This window comes from Pezoporus flaviventris, unplaced genomic scaffold (genome assembly GCF_033815535.1).
Source record: "Pezoporus flaviventris isolate CSIRO_AGI_PZ_B2104156 unplaced genomic scaffold, CSIRO_AGI_Pfla_v1 ptg000031l, whole genome shotgun sequence".
Taxonomy (NCBI): domain Eukaryota; kingdom Metazoa; phylum Chordata; class Aves; order Psittaciformes; family Psittacidae; genus Pezoporus; species Pezoporus flaviventris.
In genome coordinates, this window is record NW_026892579.1 from 55,770,913 (window position 1) to 55,795,700 (window position 24,788).

The 24,788-nt window shown below is 44.2% G+C and overlaps 1 protein-coding gene across 3 annotated transcripts in view; it reads left to right on the plus strand.

The window, feature by feature from the left end:
- Positions 1-24,788, plus strand: part of ASXL2 (ASXL transcriptional regulator 2) — a 102,143-nt gene that overhangs the window by 31,679 nt on the left and 45,676 nt on the right. For all 3 annotated transcript variants that reach the window (XM_061461195.1, XM_061461196.1, XM_061461197.1), the window contains 2 exons: positions 18,576-18,684; positions 21,247-21,397. In XM_061461195.1, coding sequence (XP_061317179.1) covers positions 18,576-18,684; positions 21,247-21,397 — 260 coding nt within the window. The remainder of the gene's footprint in view (positions 1-18,575; positions 18,685-21,246; positions 21,398-24,788) is intronic.

Genomic DNA, 24,788 nt, shown 5'->3' on the forward strand with positions numbered 1-24,788 from the left:
AGCAAGCTGCTCTAGTGGAAGGTGTCCCTGCCCATGGCAGGGAGAGAACTAGTTCTAGTTGGTCCCTTCCAACCCAAACCATTCTGTGATAAGGATCATACTTAATTTCCAGGCATGCATGATTCTAGTCCATGGCTCTTGTATAAGGTAAGCTAGATCTGTTCAAGTAGTTCAGATTTCAGGTACTGAAGCAAACTTAACTATTTCTTATTTCTCTATTCTAACCCAAACCATTCTAAGTGTTCTGTGATTATTTTATGTATATCATAGTCAGTTTAATTGAAGCAACCTAAAACAAACCCTAAAGCTGTCCAGGAAGTAAAACACCAGCCTCACAAATCCTTATTTAGAAAACTTTATGCTTCATGCTATTTTTTTAGTATTATCTGGAGCAGCATGTGGTTCTGCCTTGGAGATCTTCCTGTTCCCACCAAGGAGCAGGCTGGTGTGCTGGGCAAAGGAAGTGCCAGCTTGGTGGCACTGATCTGCTTTAGAAATGGTGCTATTCAGATGGTATTTGAACTACTACATTGAACTACTGTTACCATAGCTTAATTCATGAGTCCTTGCTCATACATATTTCCCAGAGATAGTATGGTGTATTTGCTGAGATAGGGAACAATTCTCCATAGGGAGTACAAAGTACTTACATTTCTGCTTCCTCAGAACAAAGAAAAAGGGAGGGAAAAAGAGCATTGGGTGTGCCAGTTGGTCTATTTTGGAATTAAATACCTGTCCTGAATTTGACTTAATCATGTTTTCCAGTCCACTTTGCCAGTTTAATACAGTAACACATCTGCTTTGGAAGAAATACTCAAGGGCCCAAGCCTAGAAATTTTGCTTTTGGTAACAACATCTTCCACTGAAGTTGTGGACAGTGCAAAGGTGGTTTGCTTTTTGGACCTGTGAGTTTACCTAAAAGTAAGGACTGAATATACTTACTTAGCTCTTATGGAGGTGATAGAAGTGTCGTTTCTGCTCTGGGGATACACTTCACTTCGGGGCAGTACTGCTTTCAGTCAGATTAAAGGTTTACCAGCCTTGGGGCAGCTTCAGTATTGTGTTAAACACTGTTAATCTGTCATCGAAGGCATGTTCCTAAACAATGAGTGCACTTGCCAGCCCCCTCCTTGTTTCACCCAAGGGTAGAATAGAAATGCAGCTGTCTGTACCAGTGGTCTCACTGATGGCAAAATGCAAACCCAGCAGACATCCAGGCACTAACATTGGAGAATGTTTTTAGCAATTCAGAATACTCTTTTGGGGGCAGAGCCTTAGGCAGAAGCTCAGATAGGGTGTGAGAGATCCACTCTGTCTGATGAGCCCAGATTTTGGATGAAACAGCCAAAAAAAAAAAAGGCAGGAGAGAAATGCTGTGGTGCCAAATAATCTCTCTCAACCCAAGCCCTTTTTATTAGAGTTAATTTGGGGATTTAGCCTGAGCTAATAGTAGGTTGTTTTCCTCTAAAAGAGCTGCTGGTGAGCATCAGGGCAGTGCAGAGTCCTCATATCTTAAATGCCAAAAGATGTTTGTGGAAGCAGTCAGATGTGAAACTCAATTTCTCTAGTTCAGCTGCCCACCTTTGCAGATTTAGCCACATGTGTCATGCTGTGGCTAAGCACATGTGTTGTGGATGCTGTGTTGCGGCCTTTCCCCTTCAGTGTTTGATGTAATAAAGCTTTAAGACAAGACCTAAAAGGCTTTCAGTTCTTAAGCAATTCAATTCCAGCTGCTGCCGGTAAGTAATGTGTTTGTGTCTGGATTGGGCTTCTGACACGTCCTTGCCTGTGACAAGATGGGCTTCACATGAATTGATATCCCTGGAAGTGTTCAAGACCAGGTTGGATGGGGCTTGGAGCAGCCTGGTCTAGTGGAAGATGTCCCTGCCCATGACAGGGGGGTTGGAACTGGGTGGGCTTTAAGGTCCCTTCCAACCCAAACTGTGCTATGACTTGGTGGGAAAAAAAAATGTTTTTGACAGCATGAAAGCCGTCAGAAGAGCACAGTGAGTTCACCAGTGTTAGAGTCGTCTTGTGTGTGGAGGTTCTGGCTGGAAACCATGGCAGGCAAAACCTTTGACAGCAGATTATAGCGATTTCCATGTACTTGCCTTGAGGCACTGCAAGACTTTAGTTTGGTACAATGGTGTGTGAGTTTGCAGGCAGGACATGGGCTCCCTGGTTAACATGTATGTTGAGGCTTTTGAATTTTTCAACTTGTTTATCAATGCAATTTGCTCTTAATAAACAAAATTGCTAATTTCTTTGGTAAATATTTCCACAGTCCACATTTCTCTAAACTCTATCATTTTGACTTCAGTGTATGCTTGTTTTTTTTTTTTTATTCACCATCTGCTGCTTCAAATCTATAGATACATCTAACCTTTTAAAATCTCCGATTTCCAGAAAGAAAATAGTTTTAGAAGGGACAAACGGCTTTCCTACAGATGTGCTGAAATGAGGTGGAGAGAACAGGGAGCTCAGCTCGTGTCTTCCTGCCTGGCTGTACTGCCAGTCCATCTTCCTCTTGCTCTAATGATTCCTGGCATGTGCTGCCAGTTGGCCAGCTGCTGAGAAGGAAGATTGAGGGCACGTTTAAAGTTCAGATGACTGGAAGTGCTGGCCCTGCCTTATAGTATTGGGGATTGCAGGGAGGAAGAGTGGCAGTGCAGAGTGGAAAAAAAAACCCAGTTAACAGTGACCTCTGCTACATGGAGGGCAATTTGACTAATTTTTGGACAAGGCTAGGTCTTAAGATGGAATTTTTGTGGCAATGCAAAAACCTGGGGTGATACTGGCTGATTATCCCACCTGTATGTATAACTTTAGTCTACTACTCCATTTTAATAATGAGATTTTTAAAGGCCAGCCCAGGACCAGAACTCCAGCTCATCAGTTTTGGAAGCCTAGGGCATCCTGAAGCTAGAACTATACTTCTTGTGTGATCTGTCAGCCTAATTTTTTCTTGATTTGCCTGTTTTGACAAGCTGCCCTAATCCTGAGATCCTTTCCTACCTACTTGTCACTGCTTGCACGCTGCAGAAATAAAATGCTTGAGGATAAACACTCAACAAATTGGCAGCATAACCTTATCTGGCTTTAAGATTTGTACAACATGCTATATTGTTTTATCTCTGTTGGCAATATAGCTTTGGCAAGCCTGAGCAAGTCATAACATTTAGATTTTCATATGAGACTTTGAAGATGCATGGGATAATGGTGTTAACCCAAGCAACACCAGCTTAGAAACCTCCCCAAGCTTGAATGCATGGGATAGGTGGCACCAAGAGTTAGTAACAGAAGCTCACATTTCTTTGATAAATAGCTTTATAAATCAAAATTGTTAACTTGTCATTAATCTCTTCCCATATGCAAGAATCGGTGTAAGAATATGAGGAGTAATTAGCTTTTAAAGGTCATGAAGTTCAAGAAGGCCTAGAGCAAGGTCTTGTACCTGAGTCAGAGCAATCCCAAGCACAAATACAGGCTGGGTAGAGACTGGATTGAGAGCAGCCCTGAGGAGGACTTTGGGGTGTTGGTCAATGAGAAGCTCAACATAGAATCACATAATGGTTTGGGTTGGAAAGGAACTTAGGATCGTCTGGTTCCAAACTCCCATACCATGGGCAGGGACACCTTCCACTAGACCAGGTTGCTCAGAGCCCCATCCAACCTGGCCTTGAACACCACCAATGATGGGGCAGCCACAGCTTCTCTGGGTAACCTGTGCCAGAGCCTCACTGCCCTCACAGAGAACTTCCTCATACCTAAGCTGAACTTCCCCTGTTTCAGTTTAAACCTATAAACCCTTTTCCTATTGCTACAGTCCCTGATGAAGAGTCCTACTCTGGCTTCCTTATAGACCTCCTTCAGGAATTGGAAGGCTGTTATGAGGCCTCAATGCACCTTCATCCTTCTCCAGGCTGAACAGTCCAAATTTTCTCAGCTTGTCCTTATATGAGAGGTGTTCCAGCCCCCTTATCATCCTTGCAGCCCTCTTTGGGTGATTCAGATCCAGCAGTGTGCACTTGCAGCCCAGAAACCGTGTCCTGGGCTGCATCACCAGCAACGTGACCAGCAGGTCAAGGGAGGGGATTCTCCCCCATTGCTCTGCTCTGGTGAGACAGACAGACAGACACACACACATCTCCCAGTGCTGCCTCCAGTTCTGGGTCACCAAAACAAGAAGGATGTGGAACTGTTGGAGCGAGTCCAGAGGAGGCCACAGAAATGCTCCAAGGGCTGGAGAACACCCATCTGCTATGGAGACAGGCTGAGAGAGCTGGGCTTGTTCAGCCTGGAGAAGAAAAGACTCAAGGGAGACCTTAGAGCAGCTTCCAGTGCCTAAAGGGGCCGACAGGAAAGCTGGAGAGGGGCTTTTGACAAGGGCCTGTAGGGACAGGACAAGGGGGAATGGCTTTAACCTGACAGAGGGGAGATTGAGATGAGATCTGAGGCAGAAGTTCTCCCCTGTGAGGGTGGTGAGGCCCTGGCACAGGTTGCCCAGAGAAGCTGTGGCTGCCCCATCCCTGGCAGTGTTCAAGGCCAGGTTGGACGGGGCTTGGAGCAGCCTGGTCTAGTGGAAGGTGTCCCTGCCTATGGCAGAGGGTTGGAACTGGATGAACTTTAAGATCACTTCCCACCTAAACCATTCTGTGATCTTATTATATCTTTGGTAGCCTTTTCACTTAACAGCTATGAATGTTTTGATTTTCCTGGATTTTATAGGGGGCACTGTGTAAAATACTGGCTTGTGAACCTCTGTCCAAACACAGTAACGTTTTTTTCCCTGGATACTAATTAGGCGAGGAAATGCATCTAAACACTAGCTCCAATCTCAGTGGAAATGAAAACAGACAGTGCTCTGGTTACTTTTAGTTCAAGTATTTATGGAATTTCCAACCAAAACAAAGTCTTAAACCACTTTGTGGAGGGTAACAGTATAGAAGCCAAAGTCCCCATTTCTTTAGTTGTGTTTGGGCTGAAGATAAGTGTGTCATGAACAGTGGCTGCTTTATTCTTCTCATTGGCAAGTCAGTCCTTCCAAGTTCCTTGCAAGAGCATCCAGCACAGAGAATCCTTCAGGTGGGAGCTTGCTTCCAGATAAGGAGATAGTTATATGGGGGGGGGGGGGGGGAAGGCTGGAGCTGCTCAGTCTGGTGCTTGTGTAAATGAGCTGCCAGCACTGTAACTTCAGGCTTCCAAAAGTTTAACTGGTTGCCTGTATTTTTCCTTTGTTGTTAGCTGAATCAGAAGTCTGCTGTATTTGTGAGGTTGGCTTGTCCTCTGTGAGTCTGGTAACGTGAACAGTCTGTCTTCCTGAGTGCTGAAGTGACACGGATTGCCCTCACCTGACACAGAAAACATGGATTTTACTTATTTTTTTTTACCTCCTCCCCTGCAGTATACTATAAAGTGAGGATCTCATCTGAGTGGGGAGAAATGCTATACTTGGTTGTTCTCCTGCAAGAGGAGAGAGGATGAACTTGAAAGGCAAACAGTGCTCTTGACTTCTCAGAAATCTGAGCAAGGGTCAAGCTGGAGCCTGAACTAAATGCTGTTTGTTGGAAGAAGAAAGCTGCTTGCTGCTAGAGGATATTCTTGCATGTCAGATTGAATTAAGGACCATTGAAATGATGTCTCATTCTTGGCAGAAGGCTTTGTCACTAAAGTATTTCCTAGTTGTTCTTCAGTACTTTGATTTCTTTATCTTCTATTGTAGAGCTAGGAAGTAAGATGAGATTGGGAGCAAAAAGTTGGATGCTCCTCCATCCTCAGGGCAGTTGTTCCTTCAACAGCTTGATGTCAGGAAATTCTTTCTCCAAAATAGCTCTCTTCCTATAAACCAAACAAACCCAGCACCCCAATCAAGGTAGGAGTGGAAGGGGGGCTTTTGAAAGGATGCAAGATTCTTAAATTATATTGTAAGGATGAAGTATTGGATCCCACTGACACTGGGTGTGAGGATAGATTGTCTCTTACAAAGTGCTTCCCTATTAAAAGCTGCCCCTATGAAAACTGTAGACTTCTCTCTTTGTAGAAGCTGCTCTTTAAAGCCATGATGGGCCTTCATAAAAGGCTCTCCCAGGCCAAGAAATCTCATCTAGTTGAACAGAATTAATTGACAACCAGTGAAAAATGTATTTCTCATTTATCTTAAATATTAGGAAAATAGGAAAACTGAAACTGTCCCACAGTGGAAGAGATGTGCATCCTGCACCAGGCAGAAAGCAGGCAAGCCTCTCGTCCTTGCTGCATGCCAGCCGTGTTGTGTTTAGAATCTGAACCATGTTCTTCCACCAGCCTGGCAGGGCAGTTGTACAGAACTTGGTATGAAGATCTGCTGGTCTGAGCCTATTGTGAGGTGTCAGGTCTTGGATTTCAGTTCATTAATGTAGTTTTACCTCACTGAAGCAGGTTTTATAATTCACGTCCTCTGTAGATTAGTTCTTCAGTGTTTTCATAAATCCAGTGGTCTTGAGTTTGGAACTATAGATAATCCTTAAGGTCCCTTCCAACCATTCTATGATACTAAGTGTAGACTGAATCCTTCAGCAAACTCTGTAATGGCTCTGGACACTTTTATTTGCTTTCAAGAAATGAAGCATTTTCATCAGCTCAGTCTGATTCTGGTCATGACGTTATGCTTGAGGAACTTACATAGCCATTGTCCGCCTTTTGACACCTTTGACTAAGACACAGAATATACAGAATTATCTTGGTAGGACATTTGATAATTTCTTGTGGAGTAAGCATGTCAAGAGTTTTGCTTTCATCCTTGATGTCTCTAGTCAAAATATGAAGGAAACATTCTTGCTATGCAGTCTGCTTGCTATTTCCTTTTAGTAAGTATCTGCACATCAGCAGATACTGTCTCTATTGAAAATTTTGCTTTGACTGATGAGCTGTTACACACAGTTCAAGTTTTCATGAAGGAAATTGGCATGGGTCAGGGCAGCCTTCATGGTATTGCTCTTAAAATGGCTTTGGGCCACTTGACATGCCGATGAGCTCATCTCTAGCATTTCTTTGGTGTCCTTTGATCATCTTAGCTCTTGGCTAAAAAAATAGCTTGTCAGGCAGGACCTGAGAGGGGAAGGGTCCAGAGACAGTGATGGGACCTGCTGTGGGCTTGCATTTTCAGCTTGCTTGTGCTGCCTCCTGGTTCCTTGTGACAGTGGGAAGCTGGGATTCATGAGCTGAAGGGAGAAAGGTAAATTGAATCTCATTATCCTGCCACTGCTTTGTATGGAGCCTGGTGGGAGTAGGGTAGAGGAAGTGGGCGCAGGACCTACCAGAAGTGCTTCAGGATGGCCCTACAGTCAGGCATCCTCAAGAGGACACTTGGGTTCGTGTAGCGTTCTCTGACCTCTGCTAACCATGTAGCTTCTTGAAGACAGATCAAGCATACCAGTAACTTTTCTTTCTAGTGGCAAAGACTGTAATATGTAGCATCATCCTGTTGTGTGAACAGGCTTTTCTCTGCACGCATTGTCTTGACCAGCCGGTGCTCTGTATGGGAGGTGCTGGGAGGTGTGAGCAGCAAGTGCAGTACACTGTGAGACTTGTCCTCAAGGGAACTGCAGGGCAAAAAACTGCCAGGGAACTCCTTTCAGTTTATACCACCTGTGCTCATAGAGCCTTCCTTAAAGGCTGCTGTCTGTATATGAGGACAAGATGAATTGTATTGATGACAGCATCTTGTGCCTCACAGCACCTCACTGGCCCTGTGCTGCAAGACCCTGTGAGGAGGGGATGCTGGAAGTTGTCCTTCCTGGCTGTTGAGGGATTTGGCAGGCAGCAAATTTGGTGTGCTTGGTTTGTTTACAATGTTAGCTTATTAAAATAAGGCTTTTTACAACTTCTTAAAATAATATTAATGTTCAAATTTGCCTGGTGATAGCTGTGGCATCCCCCAGTGAGGAGGTCAGGTAACACAATGTTTGCCAGAAAAACACCTTTCTGTGCAGAGAGGTCTAGAGTATTTGAAACTACTCATGCCTTTGGCAGTCCGTAGGTAACCACACCAGGGAAACTCTCCGGCTTGAGCTCTTTGAACGGCAGTAGATTTAAAAGCTGCTATACCCAAACCTGCTTTTCATGATCTGGTGGTTGGTGTTTCTGGCGAGCATTCACTTCTGTCAGTAGCTTCCATAAAACAGGGCCAGACTCTTTATGGAAGTACACGATGCTAAACTGAGAAGCAGTGAACGCAGATTACAAGGTGGGCAATTCTGATTGTTCTGATCTGATTAGAATGAGGGGAAACTTTTTCCTTTTTTTCTTTTGTTTTTTGGAGGGGGAGAAAAGTTATTTGTTTGGTTTGTCGTCCCCCGTCCCCCCCCCCCCCCTTTTTTTTTTTGTTTTTCCCCTGTAAGGGTGATAAAACATTAGAGCAGGACCAGGGAGGGTTCTGTAGGCTCCAGTTCTGGAGGTACTTAGGGTTGGACTAAGCCCTGAGGCATCTGATGTGTGTGCTTTTGTTTTGAGCTGGAGGTTGGGCTGGTGACCTCCAGAGTTTCCTCACAGTCTAAATGATTCTGTCACGGTTCCCAGCTTCCTTCCTTTGCAAAGTGGTCATTTGGCTTCAGTGTTTCTTGTAAGATTGTGAGTACCTTTAAAACTTGATGGGCTTATGTGTAGACAGCGAGTACCACTAAAAGGGCTGCTTCTAGTATGTGCAGCTGGGGTATGATGGATCAAATAGGTCATACTCCATTAGTATACAACGGCTTTGTTTTTTTCTGGTCTTTCAGGGTGTGAAGTTGCAAATTATGACTTGGCTTGGCAGGTGCTGTAGCCTTTAGCTGACAAACAATTAAATAACTTTACACATTCTTTAATCCACAGTTCCTTTAAAGGTAATCTTCAAACAAGCTGGAACACCTTAAGTTCATGTCTGATGGATTTGATACTGATAATGCTGAGTGTGTATGGGGAGATAGGACAGGGGCAACTATGTTTCTTGTTAAAGAACCACCAGGGTTGGGTTACCTCGAGTCTCTCTGTTGAGTTAGATTTTTTTTTCATTCTGCTGGAAGATGGGTCTTAAAAAATGCCCATAAATTATTACTAACCTCTTGGTCTTGTCACGTGCAGAACTCATTACTCACAGCTGGGATTCCAGGGCTCTCTCCCAATGTTTTCCCAATGGGAAAAGGGAATTTGTTGGAAACAAGTGCCTTAGGGCCAGTGTCATATGCACACACATTTTAATTGCAACACTCTCCTTTAGTTTTGCTCTATCAATTACTTTAAGCCTTCAGGAAGAAGGGGCAGGTAGCAGCAAAGGCCAGAAACTGCTGGTACACTGAGTTCTTGCAATTTTTTTCCAATTTTTTCAGCTTTTTCTGGAGAAGATAAATGGTTATCACCATACCCTATTCTGGTGGTCTTCGGTTAAAAATGTATTCTGAGACCTTCATGATGCCTTTGTGTCAAGGAGAAATTTGTGTATAAAGTCTCTGGTGGAAAGTACAGGTTAAAGCTATTTTTGGTCAAATGGCTGTAAAGTGTTAGTCATAGGACAGTTACAGATTAATATTTAACAAGGTTAGTGCTATGTTCAGTGAGTGTCTCTTCAGGACACTCATGACTATCCTGTTGTTCTGTTGTTTTTTGCTCTGAACCAGGCAGGGTTGGAGATGCAACTTCTCCCCCTTGAACATGTTCTTCTGCCACCACTATCTCCAAGGCCACCTTGTCTTTTGGTTCTATATCATGAACCTCTGTCAGTAGATCAGACCCATACTTATGGGCAGCCTGGTTTGTTCCCCTGGAGACTACAGACCATGAGAGACACCCTTGGTCAGGCAAACTCTCACAGGGCATGTTTCTCGTTTTGCTTCATTAGCATCAATTTCACAAAAAATGGAAGTAGCCACAGATTTCTGTGCCACTTGGTGTCTGTGCAAAGCATGGAGATAAGGTAGTAGGTGCCATAAATAATACATGTAGGGGAAGATGTTGATTTGCAAAACAGTAGTTCAAAGAGAATGGTTGTAGAGAAGGGTCAAGTTTTTGCCACTAGCAGGGTGTGTGAAATACATTTATTATGAGAAACTCTTGACGAGGCAACTCTTTCCATATCTGTTATTTCAAGGTATCAAGTCCATAACTAGGAAAATATTCAACTTCTCTCATCCTGACAGACTGTGATAGTAACAGTTTTTGCTGTCTCAAAATAAAATTGCACATAAGTTGTCCATGAGGAAGAGTGTATTAGCTGTTGCAAGGAGAAATGTGGGGTGTTACTCTCTTGATGAACACTGCAGGGATCTAACAGGTTGACTCTCTTCAAGGAAACACTAGAGCCAAGGTCTCAAAAAATACTTGGATTTAGGATGCATCTTCAGTATGAACTGGCTCATGGGTCTGTAGCAGAAATACAAAGGCAGGGAAACCCAAGAACTCTGAAATTTTAACTGTGCCCCAGAAGCCTTAGAGGAAGGTGGTGCTTTCTGGATTCCTCCTTTAAAATCAGAAAATGCTTTTTTCTACATAGTCCCTCAAGGATGTCAACAGCCCATGAACAGTATCTTGCCTGTGGCTGCCGAGTTAAGGTAGAGCTAATCAAGTGCTGTGACTCCAAAGGTATTGTGTACACCTCTAAACCATGTCTAAGGAAGCTGGTTGTCTTCTACAAGGGTGTTTAACCTTACCATGTGCTACATCCTGGATATCAGTCTACTGATGTTCCTGCAGGTCAGATTCAGTTGTTGTGATAGACCATTAAAACTATAAATGAAGCCCAAGGTCAGTGTGTGCCAAAGATCTTTGTAGTGTTCTCCTGGGTAATCCCTATCCAGGAGTGCATCCTGGGCCCTTGGTTACGCTGCAGTCAGAATGAGGCTTCATCTGAACCTACTGTGAAAGCTGCTGCACTCAATGTTCTTTTGATCTTGTACAAATTCCCATGATCTTTGAGTGCTGGTGTGTTAAAATTGGCTTTACAGCATGAAACGTTTTACTTGCCCCCAGCCTCACTACTGTGGAAATATTAAAATACATAGTGTATTAGTTGTCATTATTAATGATGTGGTGAGCCCATGGGCAGCCATGGAGGTGATGAAGCAGTTATGGTGCAGGAACGAGTACATACAATTGGCTTCATTAAACTGCTATAGAAGCCTGCCTCGCTTCTCTGGCTTGCAGGGCTGCTCTTTTACTTGGAGTTGTGAGCCATGAGTAGTGCCAAGGAGGTGTGAAAGAACAAGTCAATTCCTATTCTGCTCTCTGTCTGCATGTGAGATTTCCAAAGGGTTTCTCTGACTTCTAGAATATGTTCATTAGCTGGGGAAGGTTGAGAATAATGCACCCAGCAGTTGCCTGTGGTTGGTGCCTGTATGCCAGCTTCACTAAAAGTAGACCAGAAAAATCAACCAGGTCTATACCTTCCTCCCCTGAGTGTGTTTGATACAATCTGGTTTTAGTATTACTGCAGATCTGCCTGAAACGTTTAAAGTTTGGTTCTGGTGGATGGGAGGGAGGGTACATATTAATGATCAGACAAATTGTTTTGCTCAAGTTTTTAAAGGGGTGTTTCTCTCCTTTTTTTGGGTTGCACTCCAACTCCAGAAGGTAAGAACCACTGCTGATTGTTCTAAAGCTACTCTTCCTGTTAACGCAAGCTGCAAACCCTGTAATTAAAAGAGCAACTGCTTGTTTCACGCACACTTAGAAACCAAGTAATGGTAGCAATCCTGGTGTTAATGCTTCTGTCCCCATAGTCTGCCCTCTCCTGCATGGCGTTTGCATCAGTGCTTTGGTGTGATGCAAACTTGAAATCTTAATGTTTGTTGAGTCTGTCAGTCTAATGGCATGCGAACGCTTGGTGTCTCACTAGTTAACCCTGCTGCATGCAACCTGGGGTTTGGGGGTGTGTGTGCTTCATTTGCATGATGTGTTTTTTGTGCATTCTTTGTCTTGGGTACGTTTGGCACTGCATATTGGGCGAAGCAAAATCTAACACATAAAATAAGCTGCTTTTCTAAATCGTGAGTATGCTTAACAAGCTTGAAGTTGGTACAGTGGTGTCTGCTTATGGTATATCTCTGCCCTGACACTTCCATAGATCTGAAACTGTTGTTGTTTAAAATAATCATATTTTAATATACTAATAAACAAAAGCTATATGTGTGAATGTCTGATTCAAATCAAAAGTGGGGAAGAAGAGGATGCTCCAAAGAACAAAATGGGAAAAAAACTTCACCCTTAAGCACAATCCTGTCTGGGTGTTTTTATGCAGTTAAATCCACGTGCAGTGATGATGGGAAATGAAGACACTTGCTGCTGGATGCACTTTATATTAAGCTTATATTTAGAGCAGGAGGCAGTAATTAACTTTTCTCTGTTGTTGAGGTTGCTGAATGCCACAGCACTCTGCAGCTTTTCCTTGTGAGGGTGATGAGGCCCTGGCACAGGTTGCCTAGAGAAGCTGTGGCTGCCCCATCCCTGGCCAGGTTGGATGAGGCTTGGAACAACCTGGTCTAGTGGAAGGTGTCTCTGCCCTTGGCAGGGGGCTGGAACTGGGTGAGCTTTGAGGTATCTTCCAACCCAACCATTCTGTGATTCAATTTGATGATGATTTGCTGGGTCCACCATGCTGTTGTGCACATAAGAAATACGGTGAAATCTGCCAACCAAATTAAAAATGGATCATTAATATAAAGTAACCATTTGATGGATAAATAAACCTTGCATGATGCTGTGAGACCAAGGTTTTGCAGAAGTTGCAATGCATCATGACTGAAAATTCCACTCCACATGTGACTGAACAAAAATTATTTGGTCATACTCTTTTTCCAGTCGGAAGGAGTTGGCTGAGTCCCTGAGGGTTCAGGAGCAAGGCAAATGGGGAGGGATGCTGCAGCAGGACTTGAAAGCATGAGCAGGAATACTCCACCTCCCTCCTTCTCTTCAACAGCAGCTGCTTGGAGTAGAGAATTCTCACCTTATGCTTGTGTATTTTATCACTCCCAAATACCTTTGTTCCTGCTCAGTCTGAAGAAGCTTTGAATTTAATGTGGAATTTAAAATGACATGGTTTAATGATGGCTTAAATTTGGTGATTCTCCAAAGGGAAATAAGGTATATAGGTGTCCATCTGAAATGTCAAGTAGCTTAGAAAATACTGGAGGGGTGAAAACTCAGAATGTGTTTCTTCTTATGCCACTGACTGGCCTTATAACTCTCTTTTAACTACAGACATTGCTATGACTGTTTCAGTCCCTTCAGCAGTCCAGTAAGTGGGTAAAGAATGTGGCAGTTCTGCCAGACGAGGGACTGTCTTTGCTGGAGACCAAGTTGAGATCAGTTTTCTAACTTGTTAATGAAAAGTGCAGATACGAAAAATGTTAATTTTCAGAATAGACTAAATATTTGGAAGTTACCAAAACCTCTCAGTGAGTCAACAGTGTAAGAATTTCGTTTGTGTAGCAATCACAGGTTTCTAAGTTATAAACAGGTTTATAAATTCCAGTAAATCCACTGAATTGGTTGGCTTTAGCTGGCAAGGTAGTGTTAGAAGGGAATAATTACTAAAACACCATTTTCAGAGCAAGGCAGCACTGCTGAGCACAGTGATAGCGGCAGAAGGATTGGGAATTGAATTTGTAACTGGAATAGCATTTGTTATTTGCCCCACCACAGCACACTGGAGACATTTCAAGCAGGAGTTTGTGCAGTACCTCACTTCTTGGCTGACAAAATAAGTATTGTTAAGGCCCTGCTGTTGAAGGTGCTGTGTAGCTAAAAGGTTGGTGCCTGCTCCAGTGATACTGGTTTAAGGGCATGGATTTGCTCATCCTGTTCGCTGGGTGGTCACCTGGTTAAGTACTGGTGGGTACTTGCTTGTGTTTGACCTCTCCTAAGCAGCATTCCTAAATGAAAATATTCTCTGTGGTTGAAGCATGTGTCAGCACATGAACCATTTTTGCTTTTGATAAAGGTAGCTTTGAATGGGTGGGTAAGTTAATCCTGAGTTTTTCTCAACCTGACAAATACTGTGAGTGAGGGTAATGAATAAGTTTTGGGAGAGCAAAATGACTTTTGACAGGGGCCTGTAGGGACAGGACAAGGGGGAATGGTTTTAAATTGGCAGAGGGAAGATTTAGATGAGCTCTTAGGAAGAAGTTGTTCCCTGTGAGGGTGGTGAAGCCCTGGCACAGGTTGCCCAGAGAAGCTGTGGCTGCCCCATCCCTGGCAGTGTTCATGGCCAGGATGGACAGGGCTTGGAGCAATCCACTTGGTCTAGTGGAAGGTGTCCCTGCCTGTGGCAGGGGGTTGGAACTGGATAAGCCTTAAGGTCCCTTCCAACCCAAACTATCCTATGATTCTATGAAAAAGCAGCAGCATGCTGCTAGCATTAAGAGGCTGAATACCTTGGCCCTGGGTTGTTCCGCCTGTTGTATTTGGAGCAGTATTCTTGCTGTCATGATGAATTGTCCTGCTCTTTTTTTTGTCAAAAATCGATGTTAGGAACGCTATATGAGGCACTGTAATTTTCTGGAGGTGGAGCATGTCTGAATCAATTATTTTCTATATCGGAAATTTATCCTTTTTTCATCAGGAAAATGCTTTTATTGTCAGGAAAGTGGCCTGATGAAACAGAATTATGTTACCAGTATACACTAATGAAATATCTGAATAGATCTGATAAGGGCTTGCATTACTTGGCAGTTGGATAATGTTACAATATCTTGATAGTGCATGTAATTTTTTTTTTCAGTGTATAAACTACATTTGGGATAGAAACAGCAACTGCTGGACCCTGGCATTAGCTGTGGGAAGGTGATGGAGGGGAGCTGGTGGAAGGGATAATGTTTGCTCAGTTGTCTCTGGGAGAACTTGATGTACACGGATACACCCTTCTTGTCTCTCTTTCTGCCCTAGCTGTGCATATGCCACCCACCCATGCTGCAGTAAGCTGTCAAGATAGTTGACTGCAGAAAACTGGTAGAACAGGAGACTCCAAAGCAGCTGTGTAATTCCTGCCTCTCGAAACTGAGAAGGTTTGTGCATCTGCACCTCAAACCTCTCATCTTCAAGCCAAGAACCACAGCTTGAGCTTCTTTAGAGCCCAGGGTGGTTGATGACCATGAGCACAAAGCTGGAGAACATCTCAGTTCAGAAGCTTTAGAAACCAAATTAGGGGTTTGAGCTCTAACAGATCTGACCCAGCTTCCTCTAAGGGGACACCAAGAGGCACAGCAGTCACAAACTAGTCATGTTGCTATCCTGCTGAGCTCCACATAATATTTTGTAAAAGATTAATCCTGTTTTGAGACTTCCACAAGGACTGATATGTTAGCAGTAACCTTAATAGAAGTGGCTGTGCATGCAGAGCAGCACAGATTTAGGTGGGATGGAAAGGACTGACATGAAATGGTGGGTAATGATGAATATGGAATAGGCAGGAGCTCATCTTTCACTGCATCTGCTTCTCAAAGTGCTGTTTTTCAGGTGGAATGATGGGAACCGCTAGCATGTGTTCCTGTCAAATGAAGGAGATGGCCTTCATCAATTAAAAAAAAAAGGCAATAAAATAAGTGGCATAATAACATCTGGTGCCCAGGGCTATTTTTAGGCAGCTATTGCATTTTGAAGTAACAAAAGGTAGGCTGGGTGCAAAACAGATAGTTGGAAAAAGTGATGAATGAACATTCAGGGATTCTGAGCAAACGGGCAGCAGAGAACAAGTGAGGGGTGAAACCTTCCCACCCAGAGGTGAACAAGTTTCATTTCCAAGAATAAATGTAACCACAGTCTTGCTGCATGTTTATTAGCAAACTGGCAGAGCTGTGGGCATCAGCGCCTTTTATCAAAGAAACACCCAAAATTATGCTTTCCCGTGGGATGCCGTCAGGTTTGACACAACCCTGCTGGTTGGGGCTTCATCCCAATTCTGGCATGAGCGCCTCGGCTCACTTTCAGGTTTTTTTGGGGGGGGAGTTGCTTCACCCCTTATACCCCCTACTTTGAGGTTTATATGTTCTATTGAGACCTGCATCAGTTAAGTTGGAAGCTGCTGGTTAGGCAGCTCCTGTAACCCTGCAGCCACAACCACTCTCCAGCTCTTCTGCAGCTGCAGTGGGGGGCTGCTCAAAGTGTGATCTGCCACACTGCGCCCAGAGTGGTGCCTTATGGCATTAGTCGTGAGAATGAGATGGTTTCTATAGAAAGGGCTCAAGTGCTCACAAGTACTCGATCAGAGAGGCAGAAAGGGTCTAATATGACATGAAGACCCATGCACCTTATATTCAGATCAAACCCACATTTTTTTTGACAGTTTGGTGGGATTTGTTGACTGGTTTTAACCTTTAAAATGTTTTACAGTAAGCTGTGCAAAAGACTGGGATAACGTTGCATTTGTGCTAGCTTTTCAGAAGAGCCTGTAGAGGAAGGCACATAACTAGAGATGGGCAACCATGAGGAGCAATACAGCAAGAAGAGTGAATTAGCTGTTAAACAATGGAGTCAGTTCAGTAGGAGCAGTGCAGGTGCCAGTGAGTAAAGATTGTGCCTGCCAATGCTTCATTCCTTGGTGAGCTTCCAAAGCGTAGCTCTGCCTAGACTTTTGTAAAATGCTTGGCTTAATGTTGGTTTTTGGTTTTCTTCTTTGATACAGTTTTTAAGAAGGATGAGCTCTATGAGCTAAAGGTCAGGTACACGGGCAGAGCTCTCCTCACTGCTCCTGAGCTTCCTGAACATGGGAATGCTTTGGTGTGTTCAGTGCTGCTCAGCACACTATAGGAGTGATCTGGAAGAAAGTATGAAGTGACTCCTGATAATTTTCTAGATGCAATGTGAGGGTGGTGAGGCCCTGGCACAGGTTGCCCTGAGAAGCTGTGGCTGCCCCATCATTGTCAAAGCCAGTTTGAACGGTGCTTTGAGCAACCTGGTCTTAGTGAAGGTGTCCCTGCCTGTGACAGAGGGGTTGGAACTGGATGAGATTTAAGGTCCCTTCCAACCCAAACCATTCTGTGGTTTGATGATTCTGTGAGAGATGATGCTGAACAGTGATGGGAGAAGGATGGGTACATTTTTTTTATACTGCCACATACAGCTGCACCTGTATGAAATACACTTGTGTGCAGTTCATGCATAGTGCTCATGTGCAGATACCAAATCCAGGAGGAGAGGTGAAGAGATGGGTGTACTCTGGGGAGCAATGTCTTTGGAAAGAATCTTGGGTTGCTGTAGGAAATCACGCTGAATTGTAACTTTCAGAGACCCTGTGGAGAATAGGATTAACCTTGTGAAGTTAGCTCATGGCCTTGGTGAAGCTGGTGAGAGAAAAGTTGCTTCCAGTTGCATTGTTCGTGTTTACAGCAGTTGCCTCAGTACTGAGGAAGGTGCATGGAAAAGCCATGGGGCAGCAGGGATTGATGAGCCAGGGGAGTCACTGGGTCAGTGTAAGGGTACCCAAATGAAACCATTGACATGCAAGAACCAAAATAAAATGGGTGGATGGTCCTTGAGACTTAGCTGCTTCCTCCCAGTTAACTGGTACGTGCTGGGGTGGAGAAGACCACAGACCTGTGTCAGGGAATTGGTTTCTGCTTGTGCTAAGCATCAATAACTCAGAAGAGTTGTTTTCCAGTTCTTGGGCAGAACTTGGAGCGTGTGTGCCCTGCCCACATGATTGAGGGCTGTGATCCTCTTCACTTTTATTTCCTTTTCCTTGCAGAGATTATTTCACCGCTCTCAGTGCGAGTGGATCGAATGTTCATAGCACAGTTTACTCCAGACAAACAGCTGTACTTTTGGCCCAGGAATTTCAGTGAATCCATCACAAATTTAGGCTTTTAGTCAATTTGGTGGTTCTGGTCCAGCCTTTGTGACAGGGTGTTGGGAGGTGAAAACTTCTCAGTGTCTATGCAGGTATTGTCCTTGATATCCTTTGCAAGCAGAGACACCTATTTAGTAGAGGTTATGATGGCTGAGTCTGCAGTGGGAACAAGTTACCTGCATCATTGTGTCCTCCTGATTTTGCTTCTGTCTACAGCAGAATGGGTTAAACAAACAAAGAAACCCCCACGAGCATCAGTGAAAAGGTGGATCTTCTGTTTCCATCTCCTGGCTGGGATTGAAGATCTCCACTTTTTTTCAGGGGGAATTGCATAACTGGCATTCCATTATCCCACAACCCTTATTTCAGTATGACAAGGGGGTTGGAGTTGTTTTTTGAAAACAACACAACTTTAAATATGTCCGCAGTCAGTCACTAGCTCACAGCAAACCTGCTCTGAGTTTCAGATGAGCAGCATTGAGTACCTAGAGCTTAAAAAATCTGGGATCATTCTGATGTTTGGCAAAGAAGTATTGGAGAGCCTGAACTCGGGGGCTTTTTTGTTTGCTTTTTTCCCTTGACTGGAGCGTGGGTATGTGGAGTGGTTTCGTTGTTGCTTATTACCACAGCTTCAGCTTGTATTCTGCTTGGGATAGAAGTTGGATCTGTGCTCTTTCTGCCTCTGCATGTGTGATTGTCAGGTGAGGGGCTGCGATTGTCTCCCAGCAGAAGATTAACACCAACCAGGTATATTCAAACATTAATCTCTTGGTTTTGTTTTCAGTGGGACTTCTCCTCTTGCCTGTCTGAATGCCATGTTACACACAAACTCCCGAGGGGAAGAGGGCATTTTCTATAAGGTCCCAGGGCGTATGGGAGTGTACACTTTGAAGGTAAGTGGCTTGGGGGGGGAACCTCATTTGAATGCGCAGCTCACTTTTATCCATTTAAAAATGTTGTATTAGGATAATCCTGAAGAGGGGACTATGCCTCATTGGCATGAATTGTAGCATAAATTTGCCCTGTGAAAGCAAACACTGAGGCTTCCTGCTTGCTAGTGAGCACCTGGGTGCTGGATATACAACTGGAATTGCTAGTTTTTATTCACGGTTGCTGATATTACTATCCCACAAATGAAGGAGTAATTAAAACTTTAATGGAATTTTAGCCCTAAAAGGGTAACTTCATCTCTACTGATCTCAGCCTGCAGCTAGAAATGAACAATTACCTTTCCTCAGTCTACTAATAGTAGTCAGAGAGCCTCTGTTGAGAGAAAGTGTGTATTCCTTTATTTGTCCAATTGGCATTTTTAAAAATAACATTTATCTGAAACCTTTTACCCCAGTTAAACTGCTAGAAGGAAGCCTGCTCTCACTGTTCCTGACTTTCTCTAGATTTGACTCTGAAGACTGTGCCGTCAGAGCACTTAGGATTCCCCTCCCTACATGTAGACCTGTTTCATGCAGGTATCTCCACTGGAACTGCTCTCCTCATTTCTTTCCATGCTCAATAGAGGGAACATGAGGTTTATCTCATCCTAAAATATTCAAAACATACGAGAAACTGGGTTTTACAAGTACCAGTTGGATTACCAATGGAATCAACTTAAGATTTGCCCTGAAAAGAGAACTTCCAGGAATCATCTGGTCTAACCTGCCTGTTTAATACAGAGTCAGCTACAGTGGGTTGCTCAGGACCATGTCCATCTGGTTTTAAATTCCTTCAAGGATGAAAACCTTCAGCTTCACTGTTCCAGTGTTTCATCATTTTTGCAGTAGAGAAGATTTTCCTTATGTGGAAGTGGAATTTATGTGTTTCAGTGTGTGCCTGTTGCCTCTCACTTTCTTTCTTGATTATCTGAATCTGTAGTTCACTGTGCTAATGGAAGAAATCTGGAGTCAATTACATTGTTAACACTTGTATTGTCTTGCATGCTCTTTGACCTTACATGTGGAAATTACTCAGCTCTAATTTCAGAGAAAGTCAAGAAATCAACTGTCTCCAGTTAAACAGAGAAGTGTTTTGATTTGTTTGTTCCAGTGGGTATTAACAGAAGGATTTTGCTCACCTGATGCATGCGGACCCGTCTACTTGTCCAGCTGTTATGGCCACTGTCCTGTTTGTTTATACAGTAGACATTTAAGCTTCAGTTAACTTATTAATAGGAATTCAGGATGACAGTGCAGTTTCAGCTTTGCCGTGTGACTCACTGAGATGGTGGGATGGAAGCAGAGCAGAGGGGGATGCAGGTGGCCATGTTGGGTGGGAATGGACTGGTGCCTCTGGCTGATGTCCTGCCTGGCTTGGCTCAGCACCACTGCAGGGTGTCCAGAGCTGTTTTAGGTGTTTGGAGAGTGGCAGCATTAATGACCACAGCTGAAGACCTCGGCAGCAGCAAACAGTCTGTTGTTGCTAATTAGCACCGATTTCCAATGTAGGTTAAAATCTCAGTCTGGCAGAGTAATAGTAAAGTGGCTCTGCGTAGACTTTGGAGCAGCAGTGCTGAGGTGGGCTGACAAGAAAGCTGGAGTGGGGGCTTTTGTCAAGGGCCTGTAGAGATAGGACAAGCGGCAATTGCTTTAAACTGACAGAGGGGAGATTGAGGCGAGATCTTAGGCAGAAGTTCTTCCCTGTGAGGGTGGTGAGGCCCTGGCACAGGTTGGCCAGAGAAGCTGTGGCTGCCCCATCCCTGGCAGTGTTCAAGGCCAGGCTGGACGGTGCTGGGAGCAACCTGGTCTAGTGAAAGGTGCCCCTGCCCCGTGGCAGGGGGATTGGAGCTAGAGCTTTAAAGTCCCTTCCGACGCAAACCGTGCTCTGGTTTTATGGCTCTATGAATCACTAGAGGGCAGTCTGGGTTTAGGTGTGAACAGGGCGAAAGCTGCTGCTTCTCCCTGCTGGCCATTACCAGCCTAAAACCCTGCAGGTGAACCCACCGTCTGTGCTGTGCAAATGTCTCACTGCACAGAAACACCAGCCAGGCACAGTTTTGAAAGGACCTGTGTCAGCAGGGCAGGGGCTGCTGTGGACCTGGCTGCAGAAACCTTACTGGTGACCATAATGAGGACTATGAGGCACTGAGCTGTCCAGCTGTTTTTCTGTCATAAGTTCAAAAATTGTCTGGATTTCTCATAAAGTGGGATCATACTGGAGATCATACTGGAATTAGGGATTGGGGATGGAGAACGAGTTAAGGAAGAGTGTACCTGGGAAAGAGGTGACATGGGTGGTGTAAAAGATGTGCCAGCTTGGGCTGGGTTAAGTATTTCATACGGGCTCACAGAAGACAATGTGCATGTTTGAGGGCAGTGACTGAGCTGTTCTGATATTGCTCTGAAGTGTAGAAAAATCCATAATCAGTGCTGGATAAATAAAGAAAACCACTACTTTTAAGAATTTTGTTAAGTTGGAGAGTCTATGGTGGAGTGGGTAACTATATCTATTTCTTCCATTTGCAGAAGGATGTTCCAGATGGGTTGAAGGAGCTCTCAGATGGCTCAGAGGAGAGCAGTGATGCCCAGTCTGACTCTCAGAGCTCCGAGAACAGCAGCAGCAGCAGTGATGGGTGCAGTAACAAAGATGGGAAGAAAAGCAGATGGAAACGGAAAGGTAATTTTCCTTTTCAGGAGTGATGATTTTTAACATGGTCTGTGTCCATGAAGGACTTGGAGGTTTTTATCCACCTCATCTGTTGCTTTATAAAGATGGGCTGTTAACAAGTTAACAGCCTAAAATCTGCTGTTACCATTGGTGTTCCTGAATTTACTCAAGTGTTGATTTACTGTTGTGTGCACCGAAAGGGAGAAGGTGTCTGTAAATAAAGTGTGTTTAAGGCCTTGATACAAGTCACAGACCACTGTGCTGCACACCCAGGAACAGGGAATCTGTTTTTTCTCAGCTTTTCTCTGCCATCTACCTGCTTTCCCAAGAAAATTCTGCCTCTTATTTCTGGACTGTTTTGATGCTTTTGTGTGGAACACTGACCAGGAATGAGTGCAGAATCTCTGAGGCTAAAGCATGTGGACTGATGTGTACTGTAAGGTTTGGGATGGAGCTGCTGTGCTGTTTTTCTTTTTTGGACTCCTTTCCCGCATAAACCCAGCAATATTTAGGTATTCAGTACTGTTCAACATGAAATTGTTTACACCTCAGATGATAAACTGTTGGTTTTTCCTCCACTGCTTTATCTTAGTGATTGCTGAAGTTGACGATTCAGTGATGGCTCTAGGATATCTAGGTTCTGGATTTTCTACAGAAGTACCAAGCAGAGGAAATAATGGATTTCATTCTCTGTGTTGAATCCTGGTGCCTTTAACCACCCTGAGAAGGCAATGGATGTTGTCAGATACTGCCACATCATGCTGTCGTGCTGCTTCAGGAACAGCGGAAACCAGCATCTCTCACCCAATGAGTTATAATATATACTCCCTGTATTAGTAATAAACTGAATTCCCACCTTCCCACTTCTAGTTTCAGCACCTACTCATTTGACCAGTGAGTTCTTTCATCCGTCAAAATTCTGCTCTGGTATCTGCTTGTCTGCTTAGATGCTCTGAGTTGAATTAATTAAAAAAGCCATAATAAAATGTGAGGAAGCCCTCCCTTTGGACAGAGGTAGCAGACTGCAGCTCTGGGTCTTCTGGAGAGCTGCTCGTGCAGCTCCTGGTGCTGTATCTTTACCCTTCAATACAATCTTTTCCTTTTCTCCTCAGTCATGTACAGAATTTCCTGGCTGAAATAAAACACGATTTAAAGCTTATTTCCCATACAACAGGATACCTGCATGGAAGTGCATGAGAGGTTTTCTGAAGTGGTTAAAGACTTGCAGTAACAGATAGGGTCTGCCAAAACCCTTCCATTGGTGCAAAGGTGTGCACTGGGGAGTCACTGAATGAGAATGTGCTCTCATTGTATGGGTGCATGAGGCTCATGTGACTCAGACCTCACCTAGTGCTCTCTTCGTGGCCTCTTCTGGACTTGCTCTAACAGTTCCACATCCTCCTTATTTTTGGGGTCCCAGAGCTGGATGCAGGACTGCAGGGGGGCGTCTCACGATAACAGAGTTGAGTTTGAGTTGTTCTTCCTTCTGGTCATCATGTTGCTTTGTATCTTCTGAGTTACACCTGCTGGTTTGCGCCCCTTCAGGAGGTGTGTGAGATCCTCTTGCCATTCTTTGCAATCTGGTTTAATCTTTCGTTATGCAGAATAACTTCTTATCATATGCGTGCACACTGTGTCTCTGTGCAGATCACGTAGGTTGCTTGGCATGGCCTGTAGCACACTGCCTTGGACACCCCACTGGTCCCTGACCAAGGGGCAGCCTCACTGGTTCTACCTCCTGTTATATTAATTGGTTATTATCTGCAGGATGTCAAGATCTGTAAGACTTAAAGCAGACTCCTTCACTCTTTTCCTAAACCAGATAAGTTTACTTCTAAATCCTGAGTCATCTTTGATCTGTGATAAGCTCTTCCTCTAGAAATCTGCTCTGGTTAATATTAGTGATGTCTTTGCCATTGGCACGTGTTTTACCCTTAGAACTTTCCTTGTTTTCTTTAGTAAAAAAAACACAAACAAAATGACAACAACAACAAAACCAAACCCAAAACAGAAAAACAAACCTAAAGCTACTTACTTCAGCTAAAAATCACCAGCTTCATGCAAGAATACAATTTTCTCACCTAAATTGCACAAAAGAACTTTCAAAGGCATAAATAAGTGCCCTAGTACTTTGCTCTTTAAAAGGTTTTGATATGGGAGGGTTGTTTTTTAAGCAATTTGTGCAACACTGAAGTACGAGCAAGTACATTGTACTTACAACTCTAATGAGAGAAGAACAGCCTTTTGTTTTTATGGGGTATTACAGGATGATGACAATACCCTGTCCTACTGAAACCTGTGCGCACGGATTCTGGTACGAGCTTCGGCTGTGTCACGCGAGATACTCGGATGTTGCTTTGGAGGGGGGAGGGCAGGAGCATGGGCATATGTTTCTTTGCATACTCTTATCTAAAATACAGTCTTTTGCTTCTCTGAACCTGTGGGTGGCAGTTTTTGCACTGTACTCATGCAGAGCTTGCTTTTGTACTTGGGGTATTACCTGAATTTTGCTAAGAAAAGGTCAGGTCCTGCTGGTTCCAGACACGCCTCCTGCTGTGGATTAGAGCCCGTCTGGTCTGGGGTGAGCCCACTCCAGGAAGTTGGAGCCCCCCAAAACCATGGAAGTGACCTCAGTTTGAGGAACACTGCATATCTATCATAATAAGCTCCCTCTTACAGCAAAACAAGAATAGAGACTTGTTCAGTGTGCCTTTACCCTGTGTGGTGCTGGTTGATGCTGCTGTGTCACTGATCCACTGTAGGAAGGGAGCGACCACACCGGGGCTTCCCCCAAGGGCTTTTTGCTGTGCTGGCAGATTCTTGAGGTTTTGCTTTGCAGTGCATGTTTCCTTTCTCTGTTATTCTCCCTTTCCTCTGTCTCATCCTGCTCTGCTGGCTGTGGCAGTGAGGATTAAGGGCAGCATTTTCACATCATTTTGTGCGCCACTGTACCCAGGTGCCACCTCTGCCACCCTGCTTGCTGGGAGGCTCCCAAGCACAGCAGAGCCCTGGGGACTCCTGCAGTGCTTCTTGCTGATGAGCATGTGCTTGGGATCCAAGAAGGTAGCAGGTTGTTTATTTTTCTTTAAAGCTAGGTACTTTTGACTTGCTGCCACCCACGTGCCTGTTAAGTAAGCTCCAGTACTTTGAAGCATTCCAGGGATAGGGCATTCACAGCTGCTCTGTGCCAGGGCCTCACCACCTTTCTAAGATCTTCTAAGAATGTCTTCTTAAGATCTCATCTTAGTCTCCTCTCTGTCACTTTAAAGCCACCCCTCCTTGTCCTGTCCCTACAGGCTTTTGTCAAAAGCCCCTTTCCAACTTTCTTTCATTCAGTTGTGAATGTTCCATCCCTGGTAGTGTTCAAGGCCAGGCTGGACAGAGCCTTGGGTGGCATGGT